Genomic DNA, 15,930 nt, shown 5'->3' with positions numbered 1-15,930 from the left:
AGTCCCACCACCCCAAGTCAAGGCACAGAGCAAGCCTTCAAGACATACTTAGATTTCCCCAGGGTCTCAGTTCTCATTGGGCTCTTTCCTGCTGAAATTACCCAGTTCCCTGCAGCCTGGTGTCCTAGAAGTGCTGGCCTGCCCCCAACAGCCTTTATTAACGTGAAAAAGTTACCAAAGTAGCTTTCTGCTCTATTTGTCTTAAGAACTTGCTCTGAAGAATTTACAAAACAAACAAACACAAAAACAAAAACCCTTTGGACAATGTAGTTTTAAAATGTTTGAAATCCTAAAAAAGAAGGAGAACCATGGAAAAGCCTAAGGTTTACATTAGAGGGAGCAAATGTGCCCCTTTAAATCAAGGCAGCAAGCCACTGTGGTTTTGTTTTGTTTGATTGTTTGTTTTGGTGTTGGGTGGTTGTGTTTGTTTGTTTTAAAGATTTTAAATTGATTTTTAGAGAGAGGAAGAGGAGAGGGAGAGCAAGAGAGAGAAACATCAATCGGCTGCCTCCCCCCCCCCCACCTCCACTGGGGATCAATATTGCAACCTGGGAACTGAACTGGCAACTCCTGGGTGCACAGGACAACACACCAGCCAGGGCATCACTGTGGTTTTAAGTGGGAAAACTAATCTAGTATCTTCTTTTACATGGGCATTTCTCCCGTGAAAAGTTGGCTTTCTGCCTGATCTGAGATTATGCCAGGATGTGGGCAGGTGAGGAAAGGCCGTGAGTGGTAGCCAATTAATTAGTCAATCAGAAAGTATTTATAGAATTCTCCGTGTACATGGCAGCATGCAGACTCAGTGGGAGATACAGGGAGAATCAGCCCATGAAAAGCTCGGACTAATCTCCTTGGGAGGCAAGGTGTGCATGTGCTGGCAGAAAAGACAGCATGAGGCGGTATTTTAATTGGGCAGTATGTCTTACAGGCACCAGAGGGTATACAGACAAACAGGCTGTTACTCTGGGCTTATCACCATTTATTCTGGGCCATGGGGTGTCAATTTTCAAAGTGACTATGAAAGCTGCTTTTTATAACTGGTTAGACCGAGTAGGTAGGGCCTTAGTAGACCTGAGCATAATAAGATGGTTTGGGTGCAATATATGAGGGACGAAGGAATGTTATTTTCCAAAAATGATTCCACAGAGATTATGCTTGTGTCCTTCGCAGGGGACAATTTAAAAGCAAAAGAATCATCATAAAAATGTTTAGGGGAAAATATATGACTAAAAAAGTACTAATTACATAGCCAATTTTTCATTTCATAGTAACCATTACACATAAATTTGAGAAAACCTCCTTTAGAGAAATGAAATGTTGAAAATAATAATGATAATAAATAATAATAATAACCTAAACTTTTCAGCTACTCATTTTCCTTGGCCAGATCTTCTAGATGATTGCTGAACATTAAAAATCCCCAAAGACTTGATGTAGCAGTATGTAGATCTAACTACTCCCATGGAAAGCAAAATGAGATGGGATGTCTTCATAGCAGTACTAGCAAGTTTATCACTGACCATGTGCCATTCTTTGTATGTCTTCATATGCATACTTCCATCAACTCTATGTATAGGTAGTAACTAAAACAAAGTAAAATTAAGCTCTCTTCCTAGAGTCTCCCAGCTAGTGATTCCAAAGCCTCTATACCACCCTCGTTAAAAACGGGCAAAACAATTGAGATCTTATAAAATGTTTGAAAGTGTGGGAAACTCTGCCTTTCTAGAAACTGCTATGAGAAGGATAGAAATGTGTGCATGCTCTCTCCCTCCGTACTTTAAGCTTAGTCAGGGTACTGTTGGTATAACATTGACCATTGGACAGTGTTAGGAACCAAATTCCTGTACTTTGAGGATGGGTTCTATAAAATGACCAATGAAGCAAAAAAAAATTTTTTTTGTTATGATAGCTATCTTTTCTCCAACGATAATGTTTCTAGGATAGCTTATTATTCCAAGACACCTTATTATTCTCAGAGATGCCTTTGAGAATACTTACAGGCTATATTCTTCTGTAAATGTATGAAATTGGTATGAGAGATGTTTGAATTGTTTAAATATTTAGAATGCTAACTTCTTTATTTGGAAAAAAAAACCACACACACTCAAGACTTTGGTTTATAAACTCATCCAGAGACATACAATATGCAATGCCCATTTTCCTACCTTTTCTACACCTCTTGAAAATCATTTATAAGGAGAATTTTTGATCAACAACAAAGTATGTTATCATAAAAGTTCTAAACACTGGGGACAATAAGAAGAATCTCAAAAACTTCCTCCAGAGATAAAACACAGGAAATATCCCAAGGATGAAGAATCAGAACGGCTTGGACTTCTCCACAGTAACCTAGGGAGCTAAAAGACATTGGAGCAATGCTTTTAAAATCCTGAGGAAAATTTCCAGCCTGCAATTCTATACTCAGCCTACTCACCAATCAGGTGTGAGAGAGAGAAAAAAAAGACATTTTCAGGCATGCAAAATCTCAAAAAAAATGACCTTTCTTGTACCTTTTTTCAGAAGACAATGCTCTTTCCAATTAAGGAAGTACACCAAGAAAGAGGAGGATATAGAGTCCAGAAAACAGGTGATAGCACATAAGGATTGGGGGAGAGAAATCCCTAGGATGATTTCTCTGTTCACCTTCAGTGACGGTGAAGGCAGGTCCCAGGTTACAGATGTGCAGCAGGCCTACAGAACAACAGTGCAGTTCGAGTAATTCTCCAGAAGAGATAACTCTGAGAAGAAAGAACTAAGAATTCCAGATGTGGTTGGTCCCATTGAAAGCGGACTTACAGAACTGGGGGAAGATTTTGGAGATGATTAATTTTTTCAAGTGTGTAGACAACTGAGAAGCTGAAAAGGATGGCTTTAAGAAAACAAGCTATGCAAAAAGTGAAAATCATGACTTAGCTATGAATAGTCCTAACTGTATTAACACTGATTATTTGTCACATAAAAATTGAGATATAACAGTATTGGGAGAATGGGATAAAAGGAAATGTGCATGTATGTGCTTGTGTGGATGGGGCAAGAGAACAGCACTCCCTTTTATTTTTGGTGGGAACTCAGTGGATGATGTCTGAAAGTGAAGAAAGCAAACAAGACATAGAACTATAAGTATATTATTTAGAAACTAGTGACCCTGGTGCACGAAATTCATGCACATTAAAAAGGAATTAATTAGAGGAAATATTTTAATATTGCTATTTGCCCTTTCTCTATAATAGAAGTGTCAGAGATGAAAGAAAATTAGTAAAATGTATATGAAAATCTTCCTCCTGTCAGAGTCTGGGGTGTGCCATGGGACCCAGAGTCAAGTCCCCGCCCACCCACGCACACCTCAAAATCGCGAGACCCAGACCCGGCCAGCCCCACCCCCATTGGGCGAGATCCAGACCCAGCCGGGCCCACCCACATCAAGCCCTGCCGGTGAGGGGGCGGGGGGGGCACAACCTCAGGTCCTCTGGCCCAGCACTGGGCAGGAGGCGCAGCCTCAGGTCCCCTGGAGCACCCTCAGGTCCCCCGGCCCAGCGCTGGGGCAGAGGGTGTGGCCTGAGGTCCCCTGGCCAGGCACCAGGGCAGGGGGCATGGCCTCAGGTCCCCTGGCCTGAGGCGAAAGGCGCAGCCCCACCAGGTGGGGGGCACAGCCTGAGGTCCCCCATCAAGGCCCACTGGGTGGGGGTCATGGCCTGAGGTTCCTCCAGCCTGGGCCGGGGCAGGTGCGTGCCTTGAGGTCCCCCATCAAGCCCCGCCAGGCAGGGGGCATGGCCTGAGGTCCCCTGTCAAGCCCTGCATGGCGGGGGGCATGGCCTCAGGTCCCCCGGCCTGATGCCAGGGTGAGGGGTGCGGCCTCAGGTCCTCCGTCCTGGCGCCAGGGCAAGGGCATGGCCTGAGGTCCCCCGGCCCAGCACCGGGGTGGGGGGTGCAGCCTGAGGTTCCCCATCAAGCCCTGCTGGGCGGGGGGCACGACCTGAGGTCCCCTGTCAAGCCCCACCAGGCAGGGGGCGCAGCCTCAAGTTTCTGCTGATTGCTTGTTAAGGCTTGTTACGGGAATCCCTGCCTCCGCTGTGGGCGCAGCCATCTTGTTATGGTGTGATGGTCAATTTGCATATTCCCTCTTCATTAGATAGGATAAGGAGGCAATTACAGTACTAAAGTAAACAGCTAAAATAATTGCAAATGGTTGACTCTCAAATCAAAGAAGGGAAGGAGGCAGTCAGGGGACTGTTCTGTTTTGTCATAAGCCTAGTAGAACCATTGACTCTACATCTGTTCATGTTTGGCTTTGATAAAAATTAAACTATAAAAAATGAAGCATGAAGGAGAAATTCAAATACAGTAAGAAAAAAAAGACAAGCAAGGATAAGTTATACTTCTCATTATAGAGAAACTCAGAATACTCAAAAAATAATGCAAAACAAAGAATTAAGATTAGCCTCAAGTATCATTTCCTAAAACATTAAAGAGATAAAGTTGTGAAGTTCTGTGTTCCTCCACCTTTTTCTTTTTGTTCACCCTCACACTCTGGTCAAACATTGGTGTTTATCCTCTATAATCTCAAGGTTAGCTAGTACTTGAGTAGAAAATCTGAGCAGCAGCCTCTAACCCAATCTCTTGATTCTCCAGCTGTACATCTTGCTTCTCTTGGTGTCTCATCCGATTCCCAGAACATCTTACATCCACCATCTTGCCCTTTTCCCTTCTCCACATCCCCTGTCCACCAACCCTGACTCATTCCATAGCTTGATCTAGCTGTCTGCATTTGCTTTGACTGCCCTATCCATTTCCTCAATCTAATTCTTAGTTCCTGGCTCCCACCTCCTTGTCAATACTTGGCTAAATCCATTTTGAAAAACCAAGGCGAATGGAATTGCCTGGGAAGAATTTGGAGAATCTGCAGCTCTGTTCTTTCTTCATTCTTGAGAGCCAGGCTAGCAGCTGAGGGCGCATGTGGGGAGAAGTGTGTGTGTGTGTGTGTGTGTGTGTGTGTGTGTGTGTGTGTGTTTGAGAGAAGAGGGCATAGCCATCTTGGACCCTGTCATATGTTTTGGGAATACTAACGTGTGTTTTTTATATCTTGGTGTATTCTTTCTTTTATTTGTTCTTCTATTTCTTCTAGAAACTGTTCAAAAATTTTAAACCCAGAGGCATCTTTCTAGCTTCCTTGTGTGAAGTTGCATTTTGACCTCTTATGAGGCTGTGGCAAGTCTTCAGTTCATGGTGATTTCACATGAAGTGACATCTGATTCACTTTTAGACTGCATTCCACACCAGTCTGCCCAGCCCTGCAGTTTATGGGCTAACTCCTATTGTCTTTCAACATATGAAGCACTCTTAGATAATGTGTGGTTTGGGTCTTGTCTGGGAAGCTGATTAAGCCACAGTCAGGGACAGCAATCCTACCTGTGAAATGTAACAGGCCTTCCCCAAACAGCTCTGGGGCGACTGGAGGTACTTGGTGTTTTTCTGTTGGGGGACAGAGAGCTCCCTAGGAAAGCAAACACATTCTTTTTCAGCGTGGGCTTGGTCTATGGTGGTAACATTTGGCAAGTTGAGTAACAGGGAACATAGATAACTGTGAACAGATGGGCAACTATTAAAAGATTAGAGGGGCTTTTATCATTTCTCCAATGGCCTTCACCCACCTACCTACAGGATACCCAGTTCCCTCACAAGCTTACGTAATGGATTTAATTTTCTTCTTCCTTTTTTTTTTTTTTCCCACTTGCGATGGAAGCAAAAGCTCTGACGTTAAGAGGAAGAGAATAGATGAGAAACTTCTAATTTTGAGTGCCCTTGGGATTAGATGCTGATTTCGGCCGTGCAGAGAACACTGCCCCATATTTTGAAAGAGTAGCTGCTGGCAGTTTTAGAGGAGATGACTTTCCAAAATAGACAGTGAGCCTTTCCCCATCCGTGTCTGATGACCATCTGACATTTGGATGAAGAATTCCGGAGCTATCCATGTGCTTTGATAAGTATAACCTGGTTTTTAAAATAAGGCCATGGCAAGTCATTACATTTAAGCTCAAAACTAAGAGACTACAAAATACAAAAGAGAAGTGCCTTCAGGGCAGAAAGAGAAAATAGTGACACATCTTAGAGCAATAAAATTCACCCTCGCTCTGGGCAGTGTTGTCTGAGATGCAGGAGCATGTCATCCTCTGTGGCTCAGAATGATGCTTGGAAAGTTCCTAACAGTGAGAAGTGCAGACCCTGAGATGAGGCCTTGTTACTCTCTCTGAGGCAGCGGCCTGATTTTGCCAAGACCATAGGTTGGTATGGTCAGAGTTATGGTACCTACTAGCTGGATCTCATACATCTGGCCAAACGAGCTTGGGTTCCATTCCTCAGAGGCTGCCTTAATAACATTACATTCCAGGGTCAGGAATTCTAAGGGACTCACCTTGTGGATACTCAGTGTGGCTATCTAACATCTGTTTGGAAGCAGGAAGGATGGATAGATACCCAGCCTCACTCTTACCCCCAATTCCTTAGCCAACCTCAAAGCCAGCTTATTTCAGCCAAGAGTGTTGGGTAACTCAAGATCACTGTCTCCAAAAACTACCACACCTAAAACTGAATTTTGTCTAAAAACAACCAACATCAAAGGGAAATAACCACCTTGAGTATTTTAAATTAAAATATCCACCATTCAAAATAATTGCAATTTTAAAAAATTTAGCAACAGAACCCTGAAACACACTAATAGCTGGTAGAAGACAATTCGCTCTGGAGGCAATGGCCTCTGTTGCCTCCTCAATTATGCAGTTTCACAAACTCACAGTTCTCCTGGGCTGTGCTGTTTGGTTTAAGGTAACTAAGTAAACATGGCTTTAGTGTCCCCTGCAGAATTATACTTTAACAGAAAGAATTATTGGAACTGGTTAAGGTATCCTCCCACCATTAGCAATAAGAGTTGACAATATTAATTGTGAATATATATTCCTGGGCTTTTAGTAACTGGTAGACACAGATTGTATCATAGCTCAAAGAAGCACCCAAGGAGACACTTGATAATGCTGTCAAGAGAGTGAATGTTTGCCCTAACCCATTTGGCTCAGTGGATAGAGTGTCAGCCTGCGGACTGAGAGGTCCCAGGTTTGATTCCCGGTCAAGGGCATGTGCCTTGGTTGTGGGCACATCCCCAGTAAGAAGTGTGTAGGAGGCAGCTGATCGATGTTTCTCTCTCAGCAATGTTTCTAACTCTCTATCCTTCTCCCTTCCTCTCTGTAAAAAAAGCAATAAAATATATATTTTTTTAAAAAAGAGAGAGTGAATGTTTGTGTTTTGCATGTGGGGCTTGTAAAAGTCACTGAATTGAATAAGCTCAATAAAATTTGGGGTTGTTTTTTGTTCCAAGTCGTATGTTCTTTTGCTTTTCACATATTTCCCTGACACACAGAAATACTCTCTAGGTAATTGAAGCCCTTTCCAGCAATTTTCATTTTCCTTCTTGCCACTGCTAAGTGTAATGGTGTCAGCTTGCTAATCCTGCCTGAGCTCACATGGCCTCCGTTTGTTCCCGTCTTCTAGAATGGAGGCGATGCAGGGATTGGTGGAGAGACTGGAACGGGCAGTCGGCCGACTGGAGTTGCTGCCTTTGGTGTCACACCGGCCTCCTGGGAACTGTGGGGAAATTAACGGTGTCAACGGAGGTAGGACCACAAACTGTTGTCATTACCCATCTCTACGTGGGTCACTTCATTTTGTCCCCATCACTTAGTTCTCAAGAAATATTTCTATCTACTTTCTTCAACTTCCCTACTCCTTCCTTTATACGTGACCATGACATTAACCAGATGCAAGCGATCCCTGAAAAATAGAAAGGAAAAAAAGTTTCAACGCACACTCCACAAAAATTACCAGTACCTATGCCTGTTAAGAGCATAATCCATGTGCCAAGTATCATTATTCTTTCGTTTTAGTGTTTATGCTGCTCTTCCATGCTCAATGACTAAATATATTATCTAAGTGATTATCAAAAAGAAACTAATGTTCTCAGTTGGAATGTAAACTGGAAGGAGTTATTATTCTGTAGATTTTAATTTTAAAAAGAGCAAGTCATTAAATTTAAGAACTGTAGTTTTAAAGGAGTGAACCTGATGTGAATCCGAATGTGAATTCCTAGTGACGTGATCCCATCACGTTGTTTTACCTGTGCCTGCTCCTAACCAAACACACTTTTAAAAATATATGCTAAGGCCCGGCCAGTGTGGCTCAGAGGTTGAGCATTGGCCTATGAACCAGGAGGTCACAGCTCAATTCCCAGTTAGGGCACATGCCCAGGTTGCAGGCTCAATCCCCAGTGTGGAGTGTGCAGGAGGCAGCCAATCAATGATTCTCTCTCATCATTGATGTTTCTATCGCTCTCTCTCCCCCTCTCTCTTCCTCTCTGAAATCAATAAAAGTATTTTTTTAAATTACATGCTAATGCCACACTTTAAAAAAAATAGATCTTAAAAACTATGTGAGCAAATATAAAAAAATTAACTATTTCTTTAACATGATACCAGGTATGGCAAACTCTCTTAGTTATCTACAGTAATTTTTCCAATTTCTTCTTTCCTAAGCTTACAGATTTAGCAAATAAAAATACAGGATACCTCGTTAAATTTGAATTTTAGATAGCTGACTTTTGGGGGGCCAAGGAGTTGTAAGTGTGTTCCAGAGACTGCATGGTACACACTTAAGCTAAAAATTTATTCTTTGTTTATCTGAAATTCAAATTTAACTGGCTAAGTGTATTTAACCTAGCAACTCTATCCTTGTCTCACATAAGGTTCTTCCTTATCTGACCCATTTTGAATCCTGTTAGGCTTTGGGGGCTGAGAAAAGACTTGTGGAAGAGGGGGTTTCAAACAAGGCTTTCACCAAGCAAGATCCACAGTGGTGCTTCTAGAATTTCAGGAGTATTTGGAGCTGTGCCTTGTATTACATGCCCTGGGACAAAAATTACTGTGTGAGCACAAATGCGCAGGCTGGTTTTTCCCGCTGAACATAATGAAAATTAAAATGCTCTGAGTGCATTGAAAGGGGGTGCTATTTAAAGGAAGGCTGCCAGGGGCATGTAAGTTGTTTCTGCATCAACAGAGTCACATCTACGATTTCATTTTAAGCCTCTTTTTGTTAACTATACAGTTGCTCTGAGAGATTCAGTTAACCTTATTTGTAAGAATATATTTTTATGTTCTCTTCAGTGTCCCTATTACTTTGGCATCTGGTGAACAAAAGACATTTCTCTAAAATTGCCAGCCACAAATAGAAAGCTGGTGAATACATAAAATAAAGTTAAATCCAACTACCCAGAGATTGCACAGTGTTGTTGAGTAAACGGAAAAAAAAAACCAACAAAAAAAAACAACCCTCCATAATTTGAACTTCGCTTACTCAAAGAGCTACACTTTTTATTTTCATTATTAAAAAAAAAAATGTTCTGGGGCCCTGGCTGGATGGCTCAGTTGGTTGGAGTGTAGTCCTGTTCACCAAAAGGTTGTGGGCTCAATTACAGGTCAGGGCACATACCTAGGTTTTGGGTTCAGTCCATGGTCAGAGCATGTACGGGAGGGAACCAATCTCTCGCTCTCTCGCTCTCTCTCCATTCCTTTCTATAAAAGTCAATAAAAGCATATCCTCGGGTGAGGATTAAAAAAAATTCTGGGAAAATTAATAGGCTAAGCAAAATTGAAAGGTATATAGTTAAATTACTTAAGTATTTAAGCAAATATTTTCTCAGTTATTAAAGTCAGGTCTTTTAAAACAACTTAGCCAGCAATTTATTATCCTACTTAAAACGAAGTGATAATTAGTAAGTAGGATAGTTAGTAAAATGTCTGAATGCTATCCATACTTAAGACATTTTCCTTATCCTAAACAACATCGTTTCCATTTCTTTTTAATTAGTAAGCTTTGGTAGTTATCTAAATTCTATTTTGGGGAAAAAATCCTTAAGGACAACCTCTCACCTTAAATATAAACATCATCATTACAATGATGCTATAACTAAAGCTTAAAAATTATTTTTTATTTAAAAAGAAACTTTTGGAAGGAATCCGGTCCATTATAAATCCATATATGCACAAACCAAAGAACTGCCTTCTTATGATACTGGTGTTATGATGTGTTTGCTATGGTGGTTTTTTTTACCCCTGACAATCAGGTAAGTTTGGCTCAGCGGTGGAAGAAATATTGTTGCATGCCTGCCAAGTGGCAAGCACTGTGATAGGTGCAAGAAAATCTAAGATGAATTATGTACACAGTCCTAATCCTCTAGGATCTTTGGTCTCAATGCATTACTATACAGGGCCACAAATGCTTCGATTGCAGGGTGCTCAAAGGATGCAGGCTGGGGAGAAGTACAGGTCATTGGAGGCCGCCTGGAGGAGATGTGAGCAGAGCTGAGTGATGAAAAGCCATCAGAAAATATTCCCTTTTATCATTGTACCTTCTCCATCACGTGTCTAAAACTTTCTACTACTTTAAATACTCAACAGAGACCTACCTCTCTGGCCTCTCCCACACCAACAAACAGGTTTGCCTGTTTCCGAATGGATCCATGAATCCTTGGGCTTGCACCCTTTTACGTTCTGGAAGTTAGAAGTTAAACTAGGTCCAGAAAGCTGAAGACCGCTGTTTCAGTCATCCTTTGGGCCTGTGGAAATGGGCAACTGGGAAAAAGGGAAAAGGAAGGAAAACTTTATCTTATAGATCTATGAGCTTGGATATTTCTGTCCATTATGAGAAAGGCAATCCTAGATTTTGTTTTGGATTTTAGCAGCCTATAGTGCTGAGGTTCTCCATATTATCTTTCTCAATATTAGGAATATGAAGTCTAGGACTTGGACAAATTTTTCCTGTGAATTAAGAGGCAGGGAGAGTTCAGAGCACACCAGGCTGAGCTGTTGTCACTACAGCTTTTACAGGGATTTGACACATCAAACTTACTCTGCAGTAGCTCAGCAGTCTCTCCTCCCACCTCTCCTCCCCTGGAGGTGAAAAAGGGACAGAACGCGTGACATCAGCTTTCTTTTCCCACTTGCCCACGGTTCATATTAGCTTCTAGTTGCCCTGGATAACATTGGTAACTTGGCAAAGCTATTACAGCACCTGGTCTGGTCAGTCTAGAAGGAAGTGCACTGGCTGTGGATGAATGAGGCTTGGTTCTGGTTTTGGATCTGCCTCTTACGTGGCATATGGCTTTGGTCAAGTCACATGCTCTGTTTGCATTTCCATTTCCTGTTCAGTAAAGCTGTGGTGGTGCTACTTACCTCCTGAGTTTGGGGGAGAATTAAGTGAAATTTTGTAGGTGATAGTGCTTACTGAGGAGGATGAAAAATGGGAAAGTATTGTTTTCTTGAGCTCTTGAGAAGTGTGTAATAAATACTGACTGAAGGAACGAATGACTTAGTGAGGAGAATGAAAATGGCACGGATGGTATTAAACTCCCATATTCCCCATGGCAAAGCAGTACCAGCTGCTCATTAAACTACCAGCGAGTCACAACATGTTCTTCCTCCAAAGGTGTGGCCCCCTCGGTGGAAGCCTTTGATAAGCTGATGAACAGCATGGTGGCCGAGTTTTTAAAGAAGAGTAGGATCCTTGCTGGTGACGTGGAAACTCATGTGAGTACTTTCCTTTCCTGTCCTGCGTGGAAAGATAACACGGTCGGCAAGGAAAGGAGACGGTGGGACATTGGTGCCCTGCTGGTGGGAGTGTCAAATGTGTGGCCGGTATGGAAAAGAGTATAGCGGTTCCTCAAAGTAATTAAAGGTAGAATTATCGTACAACCCAGCAATTCCCCTTCTGCATATATTCCCCAAAGAATTAAAAGCAGGATCTCACAGAGATATTTGTACACCTATGCTAACAGCAGCATTATTCCCAACAGCCAAAAGACAAGGCAACCCAAGTGTCTGTGGACCATGAATGGATAAGCAAAATGTGGTCTACAAGGGAATATTATTCAGCCACTAAAAGGAAAGGAATTCTGACACATGCTACAATAGAGATAAACCTTGAGGATATTATGCTAAGTGAAATTAGCCAGTCACAGAAGACAAATGCTGTGCGATTCTATTTACAACGTATCGAGTGTAGTCAAACTCATGGAGACAGAATGTAGAAAGATGGTTGCCGGGGGTGGGGAGAGGGAGAAATTGGAACTTTTTAAATGGGTATAGAGTTTTAGTTTTGTGATGCAAACTAACTTCAGAAAACTTTCTGGAAATCTGTTGCACAACAGTGTGAATATACTTAACACTACTAAAGTGTACACTTAGAATGGTTAAGATGGTAAATTTTGTGCTATGTGTATTTTACTACAATTAAAAATATATATATAGCTTGAGGAAAGCAAAGTCATAGAATTTGATGATCTCTGGGTTAGTAGAGCCCTTTAATGATATCAGGATCGCTTTCCAGTTTTAGACACGTTTTATACATATGTGTTTAGCATGCTCTCTAAGGCTAGCCATTATTTGCATGCATTTAGTGAAAATCTAATGTAATAGCCAAACCAATTAAAAACCTATAAGTTTATCACCAGGTTCCTCTTTTTCATTTGCCTATGTTTGTCGCAGAGGATTGAATTCCAACTCCATCTGCTTATAGCTTTCCCAGCAATGAGACAGTCCTGGCCAAACCATTTTCAGATTAGACTCACATAAAATCTGATTATTGATTAAAGTTGTGGTTTGGGGTTAAAAATCACACATAAGAAGGGATTCTCGCTTTGCTCCTTCCCCAATTAGACATTATGTGCAACACCATCTCCCAGGGGATCAGGTGACTCAAGTTCTCCCAGAGGTTCCAGGACTGTAATTGAATAGATACTTAGCTTATCACATTTGCAACAAATTGGTTCAACAATGAAGATTCTTCTCATGACATCTATTTTTATTAAATATTCCTGTTGAAATACCCACTGGCTAAAGAGGGGAAGTTCTAACATACATGAGTTCTAGAAAAGTCTATGTAGTGAAATATGTTTGCTTCAAATATATCACAGAGCTATATAATTACTCTGGCCTGTTCTCAAGCTCATATACAGTAAGAGAGTGTCTGAGCTTCTTATATTTTATAGTGTGATGGTACCTGAAAGCTAACATATAAAATGGACTACTACCCTAATATACTAAAAATGATTGTTGAGTCATTGACAAACATTCACTTGCTTGAACACAATCATAATAATTATTGTTTCATTGTTACTATGAATTAATGCTGACATTGTGCTTTTGAGGTACATAGTATATTATGGCTCTTATTAGTAATATTTCACAAAATTTTGTATAGAAGCTTTTATTTTATTTTTTATTATTTAAAGTATTACATGTCTTAGATGCTTTTTACTAGATAATAAGGAAGCCTATAAATAAGTACATTTATTTATTTATTTATTTTTAATATATTTTTATTTATTTCAGAGAAGTGAGAGGGAGAGAGAGATAGAAACATCAATGATGAGAGAGAATCATTGATTGGCTGCCTCCTGCATGCCCCACACGGGGTTCAAGCCTGTAACCTGGGCATGTGCCCTGACTGGGAATCGAACCGCAACCTCCTGGTTCATAGGTTGATGCTCAACCACTGAGCTATACTGGCCAAGCTAATTTTTTATTTTTTAAATGTAGCATTTGAATACTAAGTCTCTTCAAATTGTATAGTAAACAGTTCCTTTAAAATCTTTTTAGAACAAAGTTGAGTTATAAATAAAGCATAGCTTGATTTATTATATAAACTTTTTTCTTCTTTCCACTCATTAGCCTGAAAACAGTTATGACTCAAATGAAGGAATATTCTCAATAATTAATACATAATGCTTTTTAAAAAGGAAAGAAGGAAGATAGGGAGATAGAGAAGGCAGGGAGGGAGGAAAGGATGGAGGGAAGAAAAAGAAAAAAACACTTGTTATCTGAAAGTTTGGACTCTGATTCTACAAGACAAAGAAAAGTACAGGCAGCTATCATCCATCTGCCCATTACTTTAATACATTGAACAAGTACCTTATTTTTTTCTCTTTTATAGAACCATGTGGCATTGACAGTAAGCTTGCAGCTGCTGCCTTTCACATAAGCCAGAAGTGGGGGTTGAACTTTGTTCCAAGAACACACCTGTTGCCTAGAAAAAAAAAAAAAACCTCACATACCTGATTGTACAGTACAGAAATCTGAGAATGACACAAATGTGCATCATGTTAAATCCTGTCCCTGTGCTTAAAAGCTCTTTCACAGATCCTAATAATGAATAAGGGCAGCCAAGCTATGATTTAACGTCTGTCTTGATGTGTTGGCTGCTGGTTGGGCTTAATTTACTGAACACTCAATAGTCTATTGACAGAACAGACCACAAAGAGGGGGAACTAATAGCTACAATTAGGAAGCTCTGCTGAACCAAAGAACATAACAGGTTTAGCAAAGATTAGATCTTGTAAAGCCTTCTTGTATGCAACATAAACCACAGGGCTTATTCGAATTACTTTTCAACCCAGAACCACTGACAAAGTTTGCACCCCTTTTAAGAAAGAATAACCAATGCATAACTTTATAATAGATGTTTAGAGTATACACAGCCCTCAATGTCACAGCAAAGGATTCCCTAGGAACTGGGCCTATGTAATACCAAGCCCTAGGTCAGACATCATTTATCCTTAAATGGACAAATATGATTTTTTTTAGCAAAGCTATCCTGTTGTTTTTCATGGTATAAGGAACTAATCTCGGGCTACTTCTAACTGATTTGGAAATCATGAAACCGCTGCAAATCGTACGGCTCTTCCTAACTCAAACCCTTTTTGGAAATTTACAGAATTTATGCTTCTGGGAGTCTGGAACATTTGTTTACTATTTTGATTAAAATGGATAAGAAATAAACAACTGAGAAGTATAACATACGTCAGCATGGCATGATTAAATCACACCGCACAATTGAGTTCCCTGACCTTATAAAGGACGAACCTTTTTAGACAATTATTATGGCTGCACTTTTGATGGGTCACCATCATTATTGTAGATGCTCCTAGTCTTCGTCATTTATTTGAACCCTTTACAAAACGTTTTGTTCAGTTTATACTAGGCTGGCTAGGTAACAAGTTTAAAGAGTGTCAGGATAAGCAGTCTCTTCCTCTGACGAGCACTGGCCGTTCGTACTTGGAATTTAGAGCTGGCTCTGTTTTTACGGCTGGAGCGAGTCCCCTAACCTGCTCCGTAACGAGGCTGGACACCTCACTGCCAAGGTCCTTTCGGCTCTCACAGCCCCTTTGAGTGGCTCCCCCGCTGGCTCAGCATCAAAGCCTGAGGGGACAGTTTGGTTTCCAGTTGAGAAGCTTGTGATAGGGCAGCAGCAGCAGCATTGTAAGAAGCATCTTGAGCTGTGCAAGTGGGGGGTGGGGGGGAAGCACCTCAACCATCTGAACATGCAAACCAAGCAGAGGAAGCATGTCGGAGAGAGGATACACAGAACACGGAAGACGAAACAGCACCCTGCTTTCCCACGCTATAGGAGGAAGTCAGACTCCTGCGTGTAAAAAGACCCAAGGTCGCCATGAGTCTGTTCTTCTCGGTCTGACAGGTTGTCACTTCTTTACATGGACCTTATTTCTGGGATAATTAGCCTTATCTCAGAAATCAATAATACATAAATACACACTTGTTTTACTCATTCTTTTTGTATTCTGCCTTTGATTTTAGAAAACATCCATGGGTAATTTATACTCATTTATAAAGTGACCATTTGTAATGTTGGTGCTTTATAATCTGGGTCTATATAGGCACCCTCCTGCCTCCACCAAACAAACAAACAAACAAATAAAAAAGATCAGAAGCACAAATTTTGATTCAGCAAAAACAGCCCATTCTACACATTTCCCTCACTGTCCTGCTCGCCTTCAGCCAAGTTGGTCTCCCATTAATTTATGGTTTCCTGCTA

At 41.0% G+C, this 15,930-nt stretch overlaps 1 protein-coding gene across 2 annotated transcripts in view; it reads left to right on the top strand.

The window, feature by feature from the left end:
* Positions 1-15,930, top strand: part of CAP2 (cyclase associated actin cytoskeleton regulatory protein 2) — a 143,516-nt gene that overhangs the window by 14,170 nt on the left and 113,416 nt on the right. The window contains exons 2-3 of one of the 2 annotated variants that reach the window (XM_054720782.1): positions 7,543-7,664; positions 11,527-11,627. In XM_054720782.1, the coding sequence (XP_054576757.1) occupies positions 7,544-7,664; positions 11,527-11,627 (222 nt within the window). In that variant the 5' untranslated portion in view covers position 7,543. Of the gene's footprint in view, positions 1-7,542; positions 7,665-11,257; positions 11,312-11,526; positions 11,628-15,930 lie in introns of those variants that run through there. The other variant, XM_054720783.1, reaches the window with a different exon arrangement.

This window comes from Eptesicus fuscus, chromosome 9 (assembly GCF_027574615.1).
Source record: "Eptesicus fuscus isolate TK198812 chromosome 9, DD_ASM_mEF_20220401, whole genome shotgun sequence".
Lineage (NCBI taxonomy): Eukaryota > Metazoa > Chordata > Mammalia > Chiroptera > Vespertilionidae > Eptesicus > Eptesicus fuscus.
This window is presented reverse-complemented; position numbering and strand designations above follow the sequence as displayed.